Below are 15,543 nucleotides of genomic sequence, written 5' to 3' on the forward strand. Positions count from 1 at the left end.
CTCCCTCTTCGCCGATGACATGATACTCTACATAGAAAACCCAAAAGCCTCCACCCCAAGATTGCTAGAACTCATACAGCAATTTGGTAGCGTGGCAGGATACAAAATCAATGCCCAGAAATCAATGGCATTTCTATACACTAACAATGAGACTGAAGAAAGAGAAATTAAGGAGTCAATCCCATTTACAATTGCACCCAAAAGCATAAGATACCTAGGAATAAACCTAACCAAAGAGGTGAAGGATCTATACCCTAAAAACTATAGAACACTTCTGAAAGAAATTGAGGAAGACACAAAGAGATGGAAAAATCTTCCATGCTCATGGATTGGCAGAATTAATATTGTGAAAATGTCTATGTTACCCAGGGCAATTTACACGTTTAATGCAATCCCTATCAAAATACCATGGACTTTCTTCAGAGAGTTAGAACAAATTATTTTAAGATTTGTGTGGAATCAGAAAAGACCCCGAATAGCCAGGGGAATTTTAAAAAAGAAAACCATAGCTGGGGGCATCACAATGCCAGATTTCAGGTTGTACTACAAAGCTGTGGTCATCAAGACAGTGTGGTACTGGCACAAAAACAGACACATAGATCAATGGAACAGAATAGAGAACCCAGAAGTGGACCCTGAAATGTACGGTCATCTAATATTCGATAAAGGAGGAAAGACTATCCATTGGAAGAAAGACAGTCTCTTCAATAAATGGTGTTGGGAAAATTGGACATCCACATGCAGAAGAATGAAACTGGACCACTCTCTTTCACCATACACAAAGATAAACTCAAAATGGATGAGAGATCTAAATGTGAGACAAGAGTCCATCAAAATCATAGAAGAGAACACAGGCAACACCCTTTTTGAACTCGGCCACAGTAACTTCTTGCAAGATACATCCACAAAGGCAAAAGAAACAAAAGCAAAAATGAACTATTGGGACTTCATCAAGATAAGAAGCTTTTGCACAGCAACGGATACAGTCAACAAAACTAAAAGACAACCTACAGAATGGGAGAAGATATTTGCAAACGACATATCAGATAAAGGGCTAGTTTCCAAAATCTATAAAGAACTTATTAAACTCAACACCAAAGAAACAAACAATCCAATCATGAAATGGGCAAAAGACATGAAGAGAAATCTCACAGAGGAAGACATGGACATGGCCAACATGCACATGAGGAAATGCTCTGCATCACTTGCCATCAGGGAAATACAAATCAAAACCACAATGAGATACCACCTCACACCAGTGAGAATGGGGAAAATTAACAAGGCAGGAAACAACAAATGTTGGAGAGGAGGCGGAGAAAAGGGAACCCTCTTACACTGTTGGTGGGAATGTGAACTGGTGCAGCCACTCTGGAAAACTGTGGAGGTTCCTCAAAGAGTTAAAAATAGACCTGCCCTACGACCCAGCAATTGCACTGTTGGGGATTTACCCCAAAGATTCAGATGCAATGAAACGTCGGGACACCTGCACCCCGATGTTTCTAGCAGCAATGTCCACAATAGCCAAACTGTGGAAGGAGCCTCGGTGTCCATCGAAAGATGAATGGATAAAGAAGATGTGGTTTATGTATACAATGGAATATTACTCAGCCATTAGAAACGACAAATACCCACCAGTTGCTTCAACGTGGATGGAACTGGAGGGTATTATGCTGAGTGAAATAAGTCAATCGGAGAAGGACAAACAGTGTATGTTCTCATTCATTTGGGGAATATAAATAATAGTGAAAGGGAATATAAAGGAAGGGAGAAGAAATGTTGGGAAATATCAGGAAGGGAGACAGAACATAAAGACTCCTAACTCGGGGAAATGAACTAGGGGTGGTGGAAGGGGGGAGGAGGGCGGGTGTTGGAGGGGAATGGGTGACGGGCACTGAGGTGGACACTTGACGGGATGAGCACTGGGTGTTTTTCTGTATGTTGGTAAATTGAACACCAATAAAAATTAATTAAAAAAATATGAAATGATCCCTCCATTTTCCCATCTGTAAGGTGTGGATAACAATACCTACTTTGCACCACAGGTGATAGAATACATTCTAACGGGTGTAGAGAGAAGAGCACATAATATGCATGTAATAACAGGTTTGTAACAAATTTGCCCACTAAGCAAACAAAATATTCAGGGCATTATGAAGCAAAAGGGGTCATGATATGGAATTCAGAGAGGTCTGTGCATATGAACAGGAAAATACCCATGCCTTTATTTTCATTTACCTTTATTTTTTTAATAATAAATTTATTTTTTATTGGTGTTCAATTTGCCAACATACAGAATAACACCCAGTGCTCATCCCATCAAGTGCCCCCCTCAGTGCCCGTCACCCATTCACCCTCACCCCCCGCCCTCTTCCCCTTCCACCACCCCTAGTTCGTTTCCCAGAGTTAGGAGTCTTCATGTTCTGTCTCCCTTTCTGATATTTCCCACTCATTTTTCTCCTTTCCCCTTTATTCCTTTTCACTACCTTTTATATTCCCCAAATGAATGAGACCATATAATGTTAGTCCTTCTCTGATTGACTTACTTCACTCAGCATAATACCCTCCAGTTCCATCCACATTGAAGCAAATGGTGGGTATTTGTCATTTCTAATGGCTGAGTAATATTCCATTGTATTCATAAACCACATCTTCTTTATCCATTCATCTTTCGATGGACACCGAGGCTCCTTCCACAGTTTGGCTATTGTGGACATTGCTGCTATAAACATCGGGGTGCAGGTGTCCCAGTGTTTCATTGCATCTGTATCTTTGGGGTAAATTCACTTACCTTTAACTTAATTTAAGCATGTCCTTCGATTATTAACCTAGGCAAGAAACCACAATAATATGATTAGTACATGTGGCAATATCACCAATATTTTCATATCCCATTACATTTGTTTCACATTTCTCAAAGTATCATTTATGCTCATCACTATTTTAAAATATGTTATTGTGTCTATCACTAGATACTATTATTTAATGTATTAATAAAGAAACATGTTATCAAATTATGGTCTTTTTAAAAATTCAAAACCGTATTTCAACATAATAGATGTCAGTTATGCTTCTCTTCATTTAACTTTATGTATTTATAAAAAAATATTATTCTTTTAAGGAAGCTACAGGCTACATCAAGCTGCCAAGGTGCCAAAAGTTTGAGAATGTCTGTGCTAGGAAATGTTTTGAAATGAGAATCCCTGGGGAAGGAAAGGGATTGGACTGACATACTGGATGTTTTCATATATGTTATCTCATAGATAGGAACAATACAGAGGCTTCCATGGCTAAAGCACTGGAGTCATGAGGGAAGAAAGTGAAGATGAAGTTGGGCATATTTGGGGATAGGGAGAGTTGGAGTAAGTTGGAAATTTTCCATTTTAAAAAACCAAGAGGCTACAGAGAATCACCATGGGTCTGTGAGCAGGAGAGAGCACATAGAAGTGGTGTTTGAAGCTGTTGCTTTGGAAGGCCAGAGGCAGACTAGCTAGGAGCTGAGGCACAAGGAAGAAAGGGAGCAGAAGAAGGTACCCAAAGGAAAAGAGGGCAGAAGGCTGGTAGATAATGTGAGTCCCCAAAGACCTGAATCCAATCCACAGCCCTCTTCCTGCAAACCTAGTCAAGGGCAGGCAACGGCTGTAAGTCTGCCTTTTAGAATGCTGGCCTCACAGAAGTGAGGTGATTAAGAGTCCCCAGTTGGGGGTGAATGGGTGATGGGCACTGAGGGGGGCACTTGATGGGATGAGCACTGGGTGTTATTCTGTATGTTGGCAAATTGAACACCAATAAAAAATAAATTTATTATTAAAGAAAAAGAGTCCCCAGTTGGGAAAAAGATGCTGTGGGAAGTTGCAGAGCACCTGTTCTATAGGTCCTAAGGCACTAGGAGTGCAGAAACAGGTTTTATACAGATCCCTCTCTTTCCAATTCTACTCACCTCAACCACCCCCCCTCTCCCCCCAGCACCTGCTATAGTTAGAAAAACATAAAAGAAGCCAAGATAATACTCCTGGGAAACCAGCCACACCAGAAAGGGTTCCTGCTACTAAGGCCAGAGGGCCTTGACTTGTGGTTCTTTATACATTAGCCCACAACAAGTGGTTCTCAAAGTCTGGTCCCTATACCAGCAGCATCAACATTTAGCACCAGTATTAGCTGGTTAACTGTCAGAAAACAAACTACTGGGCCTCACCATAGTTATACAGCATTTCCATCTAGGTCTGTTAACCCAGAAATAAGCAAGTCTTTTGTTAGCCATGGCTGAGAAAATACCTTTACCTAGAAAAAAAAAAATTCCTTCTTAAATTAGTCAATAGTTCCAAAGAGGTTTCCCGCCAAGTACTTTTACACGATTGTGATTTCACACGTTTTCCAGCTACACTTCCACAGGATACCTTCTTTCTTTTTAGATGGTCTCTTCATAACAAAGGGGCAGGGTTAGAAGATGGTGAGGGGCTGGGGAAGGATCCAAACTGAGGGACCCAAAAGGACCTTTCTTAAGAGAGGCTGAGTCCAGGGGGCACCTGGGTGGGTCAGTTGGTTAAGTGTCTAACTCTTGGTTTCAGCCCAAGTCATACACTTGAGCTAGGTATAAAATGAGGAAATCAGGAGAGAGACCAGATCCTTGGAGATGGATGCAAACCAAAGTCAACTCTGGAGATGGAATAACCCCTCTGGGGTTACTTCATGGCATCCTGAAGACCTGCTCCCTCTCCCTGTCATAACCCTTAGGGTTCTATTGTCAGGAAGTGGATCAGAATCACAAGGTTTAGTTTGGGTAGAACAGGCTAATTTGTGGAGATGATGACTGGCTGTTTTTCAGGGAAGGGTGGCACTTCTGGGACTTACAGGGCCACTAAGCTCTCTCCTTACCCCATTCCAGACTTCTGCCAAGGGAGGGACACCCAAGACAAAGGGTAATTCAGAGGGAGGGAAGGAAGTAAGGGAGATAGGAGGGAGTCCCCCTCAAGCTACCAGGGGGTCTTCATCTTCCCCTGTGCCATTCAACCACTTACCAGCAAGAGGGCATGCCATTTCCTTTCTGCGACCCTGCCTCCCCTCAAATTTCTCTTGGGTACTCACTGGTGACTCCATTACTGCTTCTTTCACCTATTGCTTCCTTGTATGTATGCTCTTCCATACTGGTACAATCTGTCTAAATCCCAAGTCAAAATCTCTAATATTTACACAAAGCCAAGTTCCATGGTGTTGGAAAACTCTGCTATCCTTGTTATTATTACTTACTAAAAGTCTTTTGTAAACTCCAGAGAAAGACAAACTAGTCCGCCAAAAGGCACATTTGTTTAAACAGGTCATCCCATCTCCGGAAGCTCCTCTAACGAACACTTAATTGGATCCAGAGAAACTGAAAATTATAGCCTGAAAACAGTAAGCCTCCCCTCTCTGGTGTGAAGTTATGACAGCTAAAGCCATGAGAGTGGCAGTGGCCTTTCCAGTCAGCCACATGGCCATTAACTGACTTGGGGGCCAAGTATCTGTGAATCGGAAACCTCATTAGGATTTATGCTAAGTTTATGCTAAGAAGTGCTAACAGGTCAAACCAACTCCTTTCTTACTTGGGAAACTGAACTGTAAAAATGATATGTTGCTTGCTTAAGTTTACAAACACAACTAGTAATGGTGGGAAAGTATAAGAGCATTGTTCTCGTCTTCTAGGCAAATGTTCCTGTAAACATATTCATCTGAAGACTAACTCTTACTTGAATCTCTCAATCTATAGTCACTCTGGGCTACGGGACAGTTATGGTGGTTTTTCTCTCCAAGATCATGATGATCTGTGCCCATTCTGAAGATTCATATAGATTACTGAATCTCTTTTATGTCTTAAAATCACTGACATTCATTTTGGAAAGGCACCTACGATATCACCCCTGAGCCTGAGAGAATTGAATCCTAATCCTGAGGCTTAGAAAGGAGGTGCCTGACTGTTCCAGAGAGATTAAATGTAGCATTAAACATCTTCACTGATGAGCAGGAATATCCTTGAGATTGGACAGGAAGGACAACAAGCTCTAGAGATAGCAGCTTTCATGGGAGGTTGTAGCCTTGGATGTTGTATCTGTTAAAGAGAAGGAAAAATCTCCTGGGCTATGAACTCCTGGAGGACATAAATCTTTTTATTCTGTATTTCTCACAGCACAACCTAGCACAGTAATATAGTCATGGGATCCATGTACACTTGTTGAGTGGGTGTTCCCATACATGAACTGCTTAGGAGGGGATAATCTGGTGAACTGAGTGATAACTTTGAGAGAATCTTGAAAGAGAGAAGTGTTCTCTTTTTCTCTACTCTAAGTACCAGGCATTTGCTATAGGCAGATAGGCAGATTTTAAAATGCTGACTGAGAAACAGATGTGAAAGAAACAGGTGCCACAAAGATCCTTTACTTTACATATATTATGATTTAGTGTTCATAACAGGTTAGGATCATTATTCCTACCTTTTTTTAACAGGTGACACAACTAAGGCTCAGGTAGATTAGGTGTTTTATCTGAGCTCATGCAGCTAGCGGGCGCCTGGGCTCTCCCACCTGAGACTGAAGCCCTTACTAATGGTTCTTCTCACCACTCCGGAATCATATTCCTCTCTTCACTTATTTCCCATAGATCTAATTTTGATGGATCCCTGAGGGATTCATGCCAGAGAGTTGCCATCCTTGAGACCACCCAACCCCCACTCCAGTGAATCTTTTTTCTGCGGAGTGCTGGCCTGGAGCCAGGTGAGACCAGAATCTACATGTCAAGGGTTTTCTCTAGAATCTGTCGCTGTGGTTACCTCCAGTAGAATCTGTTTCAGGAAGAGGTCTGACCAAGCAGGATAGCGTGACATTCATCATGCAGGACAGCAGAATCCGGGGCTGGGGGCCACATGTCGAGAAGGGAGGGGCCGGGGGCGGCCCCCTTCTGACCAGCCCTGAGGAAAGGTCAGGGGAGAACGCTGGCTGCTGGCTGAGGAGCGCCTGTACAGCAGCAGCTGCTGACAGTTCTCTATCACGTGCCTGTGGCCCAAGGTAACCCAGACCTTTAAACAAACAGCGGGGCTGGGGGCGTTGCGGGGCCAAAGGCGGGAAAGGACAGGGACTTTGGGGGTCGCACACTGAAGACGGGGCGGGCGGTGAACGCTTGGAGGGTGTGAGGAGTCCAAATTCTCAGAGGAATAGGGAATGAAGGAACTGAAACAAGAAATGAAGTGTGAGAAGGAACACAAGTGTAAAATGAGCGTGAGAGGGCCCAAGAGCTTGGCTGACCAAAAGGGCACTTGGAGGTAGGGGCAAGGGTGTAACACACCCAGACCCAGCAGCATAGGTAAGGTGGGAGTAGGAGGACACATTTTTTTCCCTGAGCCCATTTTCCATAGGTGGTTCCCTTTTAGCTATTTTTTTTTAAAGATTTTATTTATTTATTCATAGAGACACACAGAGAGACACAGGCAGAGGGAGAAGCAGGCTTCATGCCGGGAGCCTGACGTGGGACTCGATCCAGGATCTCCAGTATCACGCCCTGCCACAGGGGCTGCCCCCCTTTTAGCTATTTTTAAGGTAAAATGTTGGCCCCAGTTTTTTTGTTTTGTTTGGTTTGGTTTGTTTGTTTAGAATATACAGAAAGAACGTCAGAGGAAGCTGTACCAAAGCAAGGCTGCTCAGGGCTTAGGAAACCCAGACAGAGGGTGGCGCCTTTTTTCAAGATTCCATCTCTACCCTAAAGCTCAGGCCGTACCACACCCCACCCCCACGTTTCCTCCCTCTGTCTGCCTCCTTTTCGCCCACCGCAGCCCCCCATTCCCAGTACGATCGGATCGCCTTTAAACCAGGTAATCGCCTTAGTCTCCACAGCAGTTCTGGGAGCTCCTGAGTAGAGGGGGTGGAGTGCGCAGCGACCTCAGCCCGAGCTCTTGGTGGGAGGGGTGCCGGGGGCACTAATGGCGCGCCGCGGCCATGACGCTGGTCAGATCATTCACAGAAATCACTTGTTTCATTCCATTTACAGTCGCAGCTCCACTGCAGACGCCTTTCTTCTCAGGCCGGACGGTGAGGTGATGGCCCAAGTTCGGGAAACTTCCTTGCCCTCCGGCTCTTTAGTCCTCTGGAGCTCTGGAGGTGGGGGAGGAGCCTCTCCCGAGGAGAAGGCCAAAAAGGCGGGGGAAATGGAGAAAGACGCGGTGGGGGCGACAAAGGCGTGTTCAGGCCAGGATGCTAAGGAGATGAAGCTGGAGCTGCTACAAGATCATAAGCCTGTTCCTGAGGATAACTTGACGTGGAGTGACAGCGGAGGTGATAAGAAGGTGCTCCCTTCGTCCCCTCCTCGCTGTTACATCAGCTCTTCGCCCCTTTGCCCGCGCCGCAAGCCCCGCCCAAGGCCCCAGCCTCGCCGGCTCCCGAGGCCCGCCTGGGCTCTCGGCCCCACCCCAGCCTCCATCCCATCCTCCCCCTCCCCTTCCCCCACTGCCTCTGACCTGACCTCAGCCCTGGCGACCCTAGGGCTGGCCTCAGATGCTGCAAAGCATCTGACCCTGGATCTAGGCCTCAGATGCTGCAAAGCTTTTCTGGTGGCCTAGGTGGCTCTGGGGATCGAAGTGGTTTAGGGGACTGGTTGCTGGAGGTGGAGTTTGGTCGGGGTCCAACGGGGTGCTCTCATGTGGAGAACTTTAAAGTGGCTAAGAACTAGCGGAAGAACCTAAGGCTGATCTACCAGCGTTGCGTATGGAGTGGGACCCCAGAAACTAGGAAACATAAGGCAAAGACGTGCGTTTGTCATGTATGTAGTACCCGTATGAACAGACTCCACTCTTGTCTCTCCTGTGTCTTTTTTGGCTGCTTTACTGAGAATCATATTCACAAACATGCAGAAACAAAACAGCACAATTTAGCTGTAGATCTCTACCATGGGGTTATATCTTGCTTTATGTGTAAGGATTATGTATATGACAAAGACATGGAATGGATTGCCAAAGAAACAAAGGAGAAAAATTTGAAACTATTAACTTCCATCTCAACAGGTGTTTCTCAACAACAGTGTATAACATCAGATGTTGAAGAGAAGCATTCAACCTGTGAGTCAAAGGAACAGGAGCCAAAATTTGTGAAACCCAAGAAAAAGAGGAGAAAAAAGTCAGTCTATACTGTAGGCCTGAGGGGGCTAATCACTCTTGGGAGCACATGCTTTATGAATTGTATTGTCCAGGCACTTACCCATATTCCTCTATTGAAGGATTTCTTTCTCTCTGACAAGCATAAATGTAGAATGACAAGCCCAGCTTGTGTCTTGTCTGTGAAATGTCTTCTCTTTTTCATGCTATGTGCTCTGGGAGCCGAACTCCTCACATTCCCTATAAGTTATTGCATCTAATATGGATTCAGGCAGAACATTTAGCAGGGTATAGGCAGCAGGATGCCCATGAGTTCCTTATTGCAATATTAGATGTGCTGCATAGACACAGCAGAGATGATAATGTGGAACAGGAGGCCAATAACTCCACATGCTGTAACTGCATCATAGACCAAATCTTTACAGGTGGCTTGCAGTCCGATGTCACATGTCAAGCTTGCCATAGTGTCTCTACTACAATAGACCCATGCTGGGACATCAGTTTGGACTTGCCTGGCTCTTGTGCCACATTCAGTTCCCAGAATCCAGAGAAAGCTGACATCACAGTGAATAGGGATGACCACATACCAGGAATTCCCTCACTCACAGACTGCCTACAGTGGTTTACAAGGCCAGAGTATCTAGGAGGCAGTGCCAAAATCAAATGCAGTAGTTGCCAAAGCTATCAGGAATCTACTAAACAACTCACAATGAAGAAATTACCTATTGTGGCCTGTTTTCATCTCAAGAGATTTGAACATGTAGGTAAACAGAGGAGAAAGATTAATACTTTTATCTCCTTTCCCTTGGATATGGACATGACTCCATTTTTGGCCTCAACTAAGGAGAGCAGAATGAAAGAAGGCCAGCCAGCAACAGATTGTACATCCAATGAGAATAAGTATTCCTTACCTGCAGTGATTAATCACCATGGAACTTTGGAAAGTGGACACTACACCAGCTTTATCCGGCAACAAAAGGACCAGTGGTTTAGCTGTGATGATGCCATTATCACCAAGGCTACCATTGAGGACTTCCTCTACAGTGAAGGGTATTTACTGTTCTATCACAAACAGGGTCTAGAGAAAGATTAGTCTTAGGAGACCACTTTCCAGGAAAAAAAAAAAAAGTAAAAGAAGTGAATATACAAGGATCCTGAAGTGACACACAAACCTACCTGGAATGGACAATGACAACACCCATACAACAACAAGCACCTCTTGAAGTTTCACAAGAATCTACCTGGCATGGACAAGGACAACAGCACCTATATGACAAGTAGCACCTTGATATGAAGAACCTATTTTACCATGGCTTATGGATCTGTAAGAGGAAAAAAAAATACTAGTGACCATTCAGCCTTAAGAAATGGGAGGAGTGAGAAGAGGTTGAAAACGGTCATATAAAGCATACTTAAATGAACAGAATGCTTTAGGTGGAGAGAGTGGGAATGGAGATGTTCTGCCAATGCTATACTATATATCATTTGCTTCTACAAAAATACCATGGGAAATTAGACAGTATTCGTACATTAACAAAAAGCTTCTCAATTGGGTTCTAGCTGTGGCTGATTAGTCAAATAGTTTGAGAATAGGATATTGTAAAAGAAAATTTCAAAAGCCTTAAAACATTTAAAAAGAAAAAGTATTTTTTTATTAATTTTAAAAGAAAATATTTTTAGGGCAGCCCCCGTGGTGCAGCGGTTTGGCACCGCCTTCAGCCTGGGGTGTGATCCTGGAGACCTGGGATCGAGTCCCACATCGGGCTCCCTGCATGGAGCCTGATTCTCCCTCTGCCTGTGTCTCTGCCTCTCTCTCTCTCTGTCTATGAATAAAATAAATTAAGAAAAAAAATCTTAAAAAAAGAATATTTTTAAATGTTGAAAATTTTAACTATATTTTCTTTTAATCTTAAAAGATTTTAATCTTAAAATATTTTCTTTTATATCTTAAAATTTAAATTTTTTAATTTAAAACTTAAAAATTATTAAAATAAAGCTTAAAAATAAATTTTAGAAATTTTTAGTTTTAAAAAGATAAAATGAATAAAAGAAGGACAAAGATAAAAAAATGAAAGTTTACCAAAAAAAGTGAAAGAAATTTATAAAAGTAAAAAGTTAAAGGAGAAGGGAGCTCTTAAAAGTTTAATAAAATGTTAATATAAATGATTTTTAAAATTAAACCATAAAATATGTGTTGGAAAATGAGAGGTTAGCAAGATTCATGAATAGTTTAAAATATAAAATTTCCAAAAATACAGAATCGAATGAAAATTCAAATATAAGTTTACAGAAAAGTTTTGAAGGAATAAAATTTAGAATAATTCAAGACAAAACTTGTTTTCAATTTTTTTAATTTAAAAAATTTAAAAAGGACAAGTTAAGAGAAAAATAGAGAATTTTAAGATATATAGGTAACTCTAAGGAAGTCCAATTAGAGGGATTTAAATAAAAACTAAGTATTTATTTTTTAAAAAATATTTTATTTATTTATTCATGAGAGACGCAGAGAGAGAGAGAGAGAGGCAGAGACACAGGCAGAGGGAGAAGCAGGCTCCATGCAGGGAGCCTGACGTGGGACTCTTGGGACTCAGTCCTGGGTCTCCAGGATCACACCCTGGGCTGAAGGCGGTGCCAAACCGCTGACCCACCCCGGCTGCCCAAAAACTAAGTATTTAAACAAAAAGGATAAAAAAATTAAAAATTTTAAGACAGAAATAAAAATACAAAATTAAAAAAAACATTTAAGTAGAAAAAATATTAAATATTAAAATATTTTTAAACTTTTTAAGTTTTTAAAAGACATTCTTTTTTAATTTAAGCATCTAAAAATACAGGTATGAAAAGTAAAAGGAGGACATAGGAATAACAAAAAAAGGCTGGTTAATTTTTTGTTGCATTTTATGTTGATACATAAATAGAATTTGAAAAAAAATAGAGTGCTTTAAAAAAACAACAACAACAACAAAAACAAAACAAAACAAAAACAAAAACAGAGTCCTAACCATAATTTTACCACTCATTTGTGAGATCACTGCAAGGCCTGAACTCTAGCCTACCTTCCCTTTTCAGGTTCCATACCCCATCTGATTTCTAAAGGAAGTAGAGCTGTTTCTTAGGAAGAATCAGCTGCATCTAAGAAAGATAAAAATAGTAGGGACTATCTCACATTTAGAATTGCATTATTCATACAAATTATTTGCTACCAAAACGTAGTTCTTGATAGTTTAGTGGCTTAGCGATATTAGATCACAATTCAAATTCTGGCTTTGATGTTCAAGCCCCATGGCCTGATTGAAGAAGTAGCAGGGACCCATATCTGAGGATGTCCCACCCTTCTCCCCCTCTTCCTCTCCATGAGGAAACAAGACCTTTAAATTTCCATAGTAAAGCTGTGGGCTTGTGCTTGACAGTCCTACTCATTCCTTACTCCCTCTCTTTTTTCCTTATTCCATCATTCCTGCCTGGTTACCTGATCCACTTACTTACCTACATCTCTGAGTCCCAGCCTGTGGAGCTCCTCCTTTGACTGTTTACCTGGTGGCTTTTATTCCTCCTTCAAGACCCAATTCACAGATGGCTTCCCTGGAGCCTTTCTGAATGCTCTAGGCAGGTATAAATTGGAAAATTGTTCCTTCCTCACCCCTCTGTCCCTGTCACTGTGCCTCAAAGTACTTTGTCTGTACCTCAGTAATATTCTACTGTGATTCTACTGGAGCTTTGTGATTGTTTGCCCCTCTGCACTGAGCATTCTGAGAACAGGGGGCCAAGCCTTATTCATTTCCGTGTTAATAAATGTTTGTTGAATATGAGGATGAGTTCTGTTATTTGCTCTATTCACCCACCCAGTAGTATGATCTCACCTATTTTATCCATCAAGCCCTCATTAAGTGCCCTGTGCTATAATACAGTGTGATAGGGTCGTATCTTCCCCCAAAGACTGTATGAAATGCTACTCGGCTGCAGGGGATTGCTTAAGAAGGGAGGTGCTCAGTGAGGAAAGAGCCAGGTTGTGTGGAGAGAGTACCAAGTACAATGCAAGGAAAAGAACAAAGTAAGAGTTGGTAGTCATGAGAGACTGGGTGGTGAGGGGCAGCAGAAACTGAAGGTGAGGCTGGCCTTTCTGGTATGTGTGCGGCAACACTGTTCCTCACCAGTGTCCCTGAGATCCCCAGGGTGTCTCTCACCTTATGATTGTGTACCACACCTCTCCATGGTGTACTGTACTAGTTTACCTTCCCAGGGGACTGTGTATCTTACCATTCCATACTATTTTATATCACATGGCACACCATGTCACCATGACGGTGACAAGGGAGTGATACCTGGCGGCTGTGTTTAGTGAGGCAGTTGTAGTTTGTCTGCTTAGCACTCTAGCCCTTCCCCCATTCCTTGTGGTTCTGCTGGCGCTATTGACCACCATGCAGTCCTCCTCTCATCCCTCCCCAGAGTGAGCATGTCCCATAGGCTAGGCCAGATTAGAGTTCTCAATTTCTTCACTCCTCCACTTACACCTGTCCCACAAGAGCAATTCTGAGGATGACTGTAGGACCCAAGCAGGCCCAGAGTCCATTGCTAAATTGAACATATGTAAACACTGGGAGAAAGAAGTATCTTGCTCCCACTCCATGCTGAAGTCTCTAGGATGGCATTAACCTAAGAACCTTAGGGGTTGATATTCATACCGTGAGGAGAAAAATAGAGATGGGAAGAAAGCCTGGAGAGCATCATTTGAAACTTGTGGATCTAGCTGTGCCTGAAGTCCCAAAGTTCTCAGCAATCTGAGCAAATAAAGTCCTTTGTTTTGCTTAAGCTAGTTTGAGATAGTATCCTGTCACTTGTAGCCAAGTGTTTTGAACACATTAGATATGCTATATGGTTAGTTGTGGGCATCCTGTTCCTGGGGCCACAAACAGAGAAGGAAGAAAATGATGACTTTAAATGAACTCTGTCATATAATATTGAGAAACCAGAGTGGGACCCTGCATGTCTTTTAGTTCAGCACTGACCTATGCTAGGCTTCAAACCTTACAGCAATGATGCAGCTATTCCCAATTAAAGAGAGAACAAGTCAATAATGTTTAATGAGTACCATGAATAGATAGGCCAGGTATTATGGTAACTGCTTTACCACTATTATGTCACTGAGTTGGCACGGCAATCCTGGAAGACAATCATTACTGAACATATTTCACAGTTTGGGAAAGTGAGACTCAGAATGGAAAAGCAGTTTGCTTAAGTTCACTTTACTGTTTTAAGTAGTAGGGCCAGTATTCAAACCCAGGTCCCCAAAACTTGTGCATATTCCATTATAGCTCAGTACATATAATTCAAAGATTTTATTTTGTTTTGCTTTGCTTTTCCTGATGTTGCTATGGAAGACAAAGTAGACCACGATGGTGCAGAAGGCAGACTGCCTTTGACAAACCTGGATACAGATAACCTGGAACCTGGAGAGTAATCTATCAACTGATAACACAAAATTGCCCATGATACAGGTGAATATGTCTCTATGGCAATAGGTGATTAGGATAATCACATCAGGTTAAATGACTTTCCTAAGGATACCCAGGATGGATGAGGCCAAAATCCTACTCCATTACTAGACATATAGCTTCACTCAGTGCCATATGCTTGGCTGAGCACCAAGACCTGACTATAAGATCTAACCTTTTTGCTGTCTGTGAAACCACCAGCTTTCTCTAGTTACACCGGGTTTCCTTTCTAGCTTCAATACTGTGACCAGTACTTTGTGAATTACCTTTACCACTGACCTTCCCCTGGTCTTTCCAGCTCCTCAACCATAGATCCCTCTGATCTGCCTGTTGCAGAGGGGCTTGCCTATTAGGATCTGGTTCCTAGGTGGTCCAATACTGATTTGCAATGTCTAATTCTGTTGTTTCTACACTATTTTCAGTTCCTTGGGTCCTTCCAACACATAACTGCATCTACTCTGGGCCAGGGCTGGAACCATAAGTCTATAAATCTCTCAGATCAATCACACTATACAGTAGGTTCTCAATATGCTCACCAAGTGAATGCATGAATGAATAAACAAAATGAATTCCATCCTACACTCAGTTTTAGTAGTTGACTTAATACCTTGTTTTTCTGAGGTCAAAATACTCATAAGAGTGCCTGATTTACCTACACCATCCATATCAACACACTTCTGTCTCCATTTAGCCTCCACACCTTCACTCTAGTTTTAGAGGAAAAAGAATCCTGCTTTCTTTTGGATGCTGCACCTAGCCTCTTCTGACCCATTCCTGACAGCCAAGAGGACTTGTTCCCATACTTTCCCCTTTATTCCAGTAACTGCTGTGTTTTCTCTAGACATAATATTCAGCAACTAGACATAGTAGATTTTCTACGATGGTTCTTCAAAAACTTTTCCCCATCATTCCTATAAGATATAAGAATTGTTCCTCAATTCCCAG

General features: G+C 42.4%; 1 protein-coding gene across 1 annotated transcript; it reads left to right on the top strand.

Annotated features, from left to right (window-relative positions):
• The first annotated feature begins 6,899 nt into the window (after positions 1–6,899).
• LOC121482733 (ubiquitin carboxyl-terminal hydrolase 51-like) lies at positions 6,900–10,783 on the top strand. Its single transcript, XM_041740535.1, is given in 5 exon segments — positions 6,900–7,031; positions 8,008–8,391; positions 8,393–8,492; positions 8,494–9,265; positions 9,268–10,783. Coding segments are annotated over 4 exon segments (2,139 nt in total). The 5' UTR covers positions 6,900–7,031; positions 8,008–8,056; the 3' UTR covers positions 10,200–10,783.
• The last annotated feature ends 4,760 nt before the right edge of the window (positions 10,784–15,543 follow it).

Source organism: Vulpes lagopus, chromosome X (genome assembly GCF_018345385.1).
Source record: "Vulpes lagopus strain Blue_001 chromosome X, ASM1834538v1, whole genome shotgun sequence".
NCBI classification, from domain to species: domain Eukaryota; kingdom Metazoa; phylum Chordata; class Mammalia; order Carnivora; family Canidae; genus Vulpes; species Vulpes lagopus.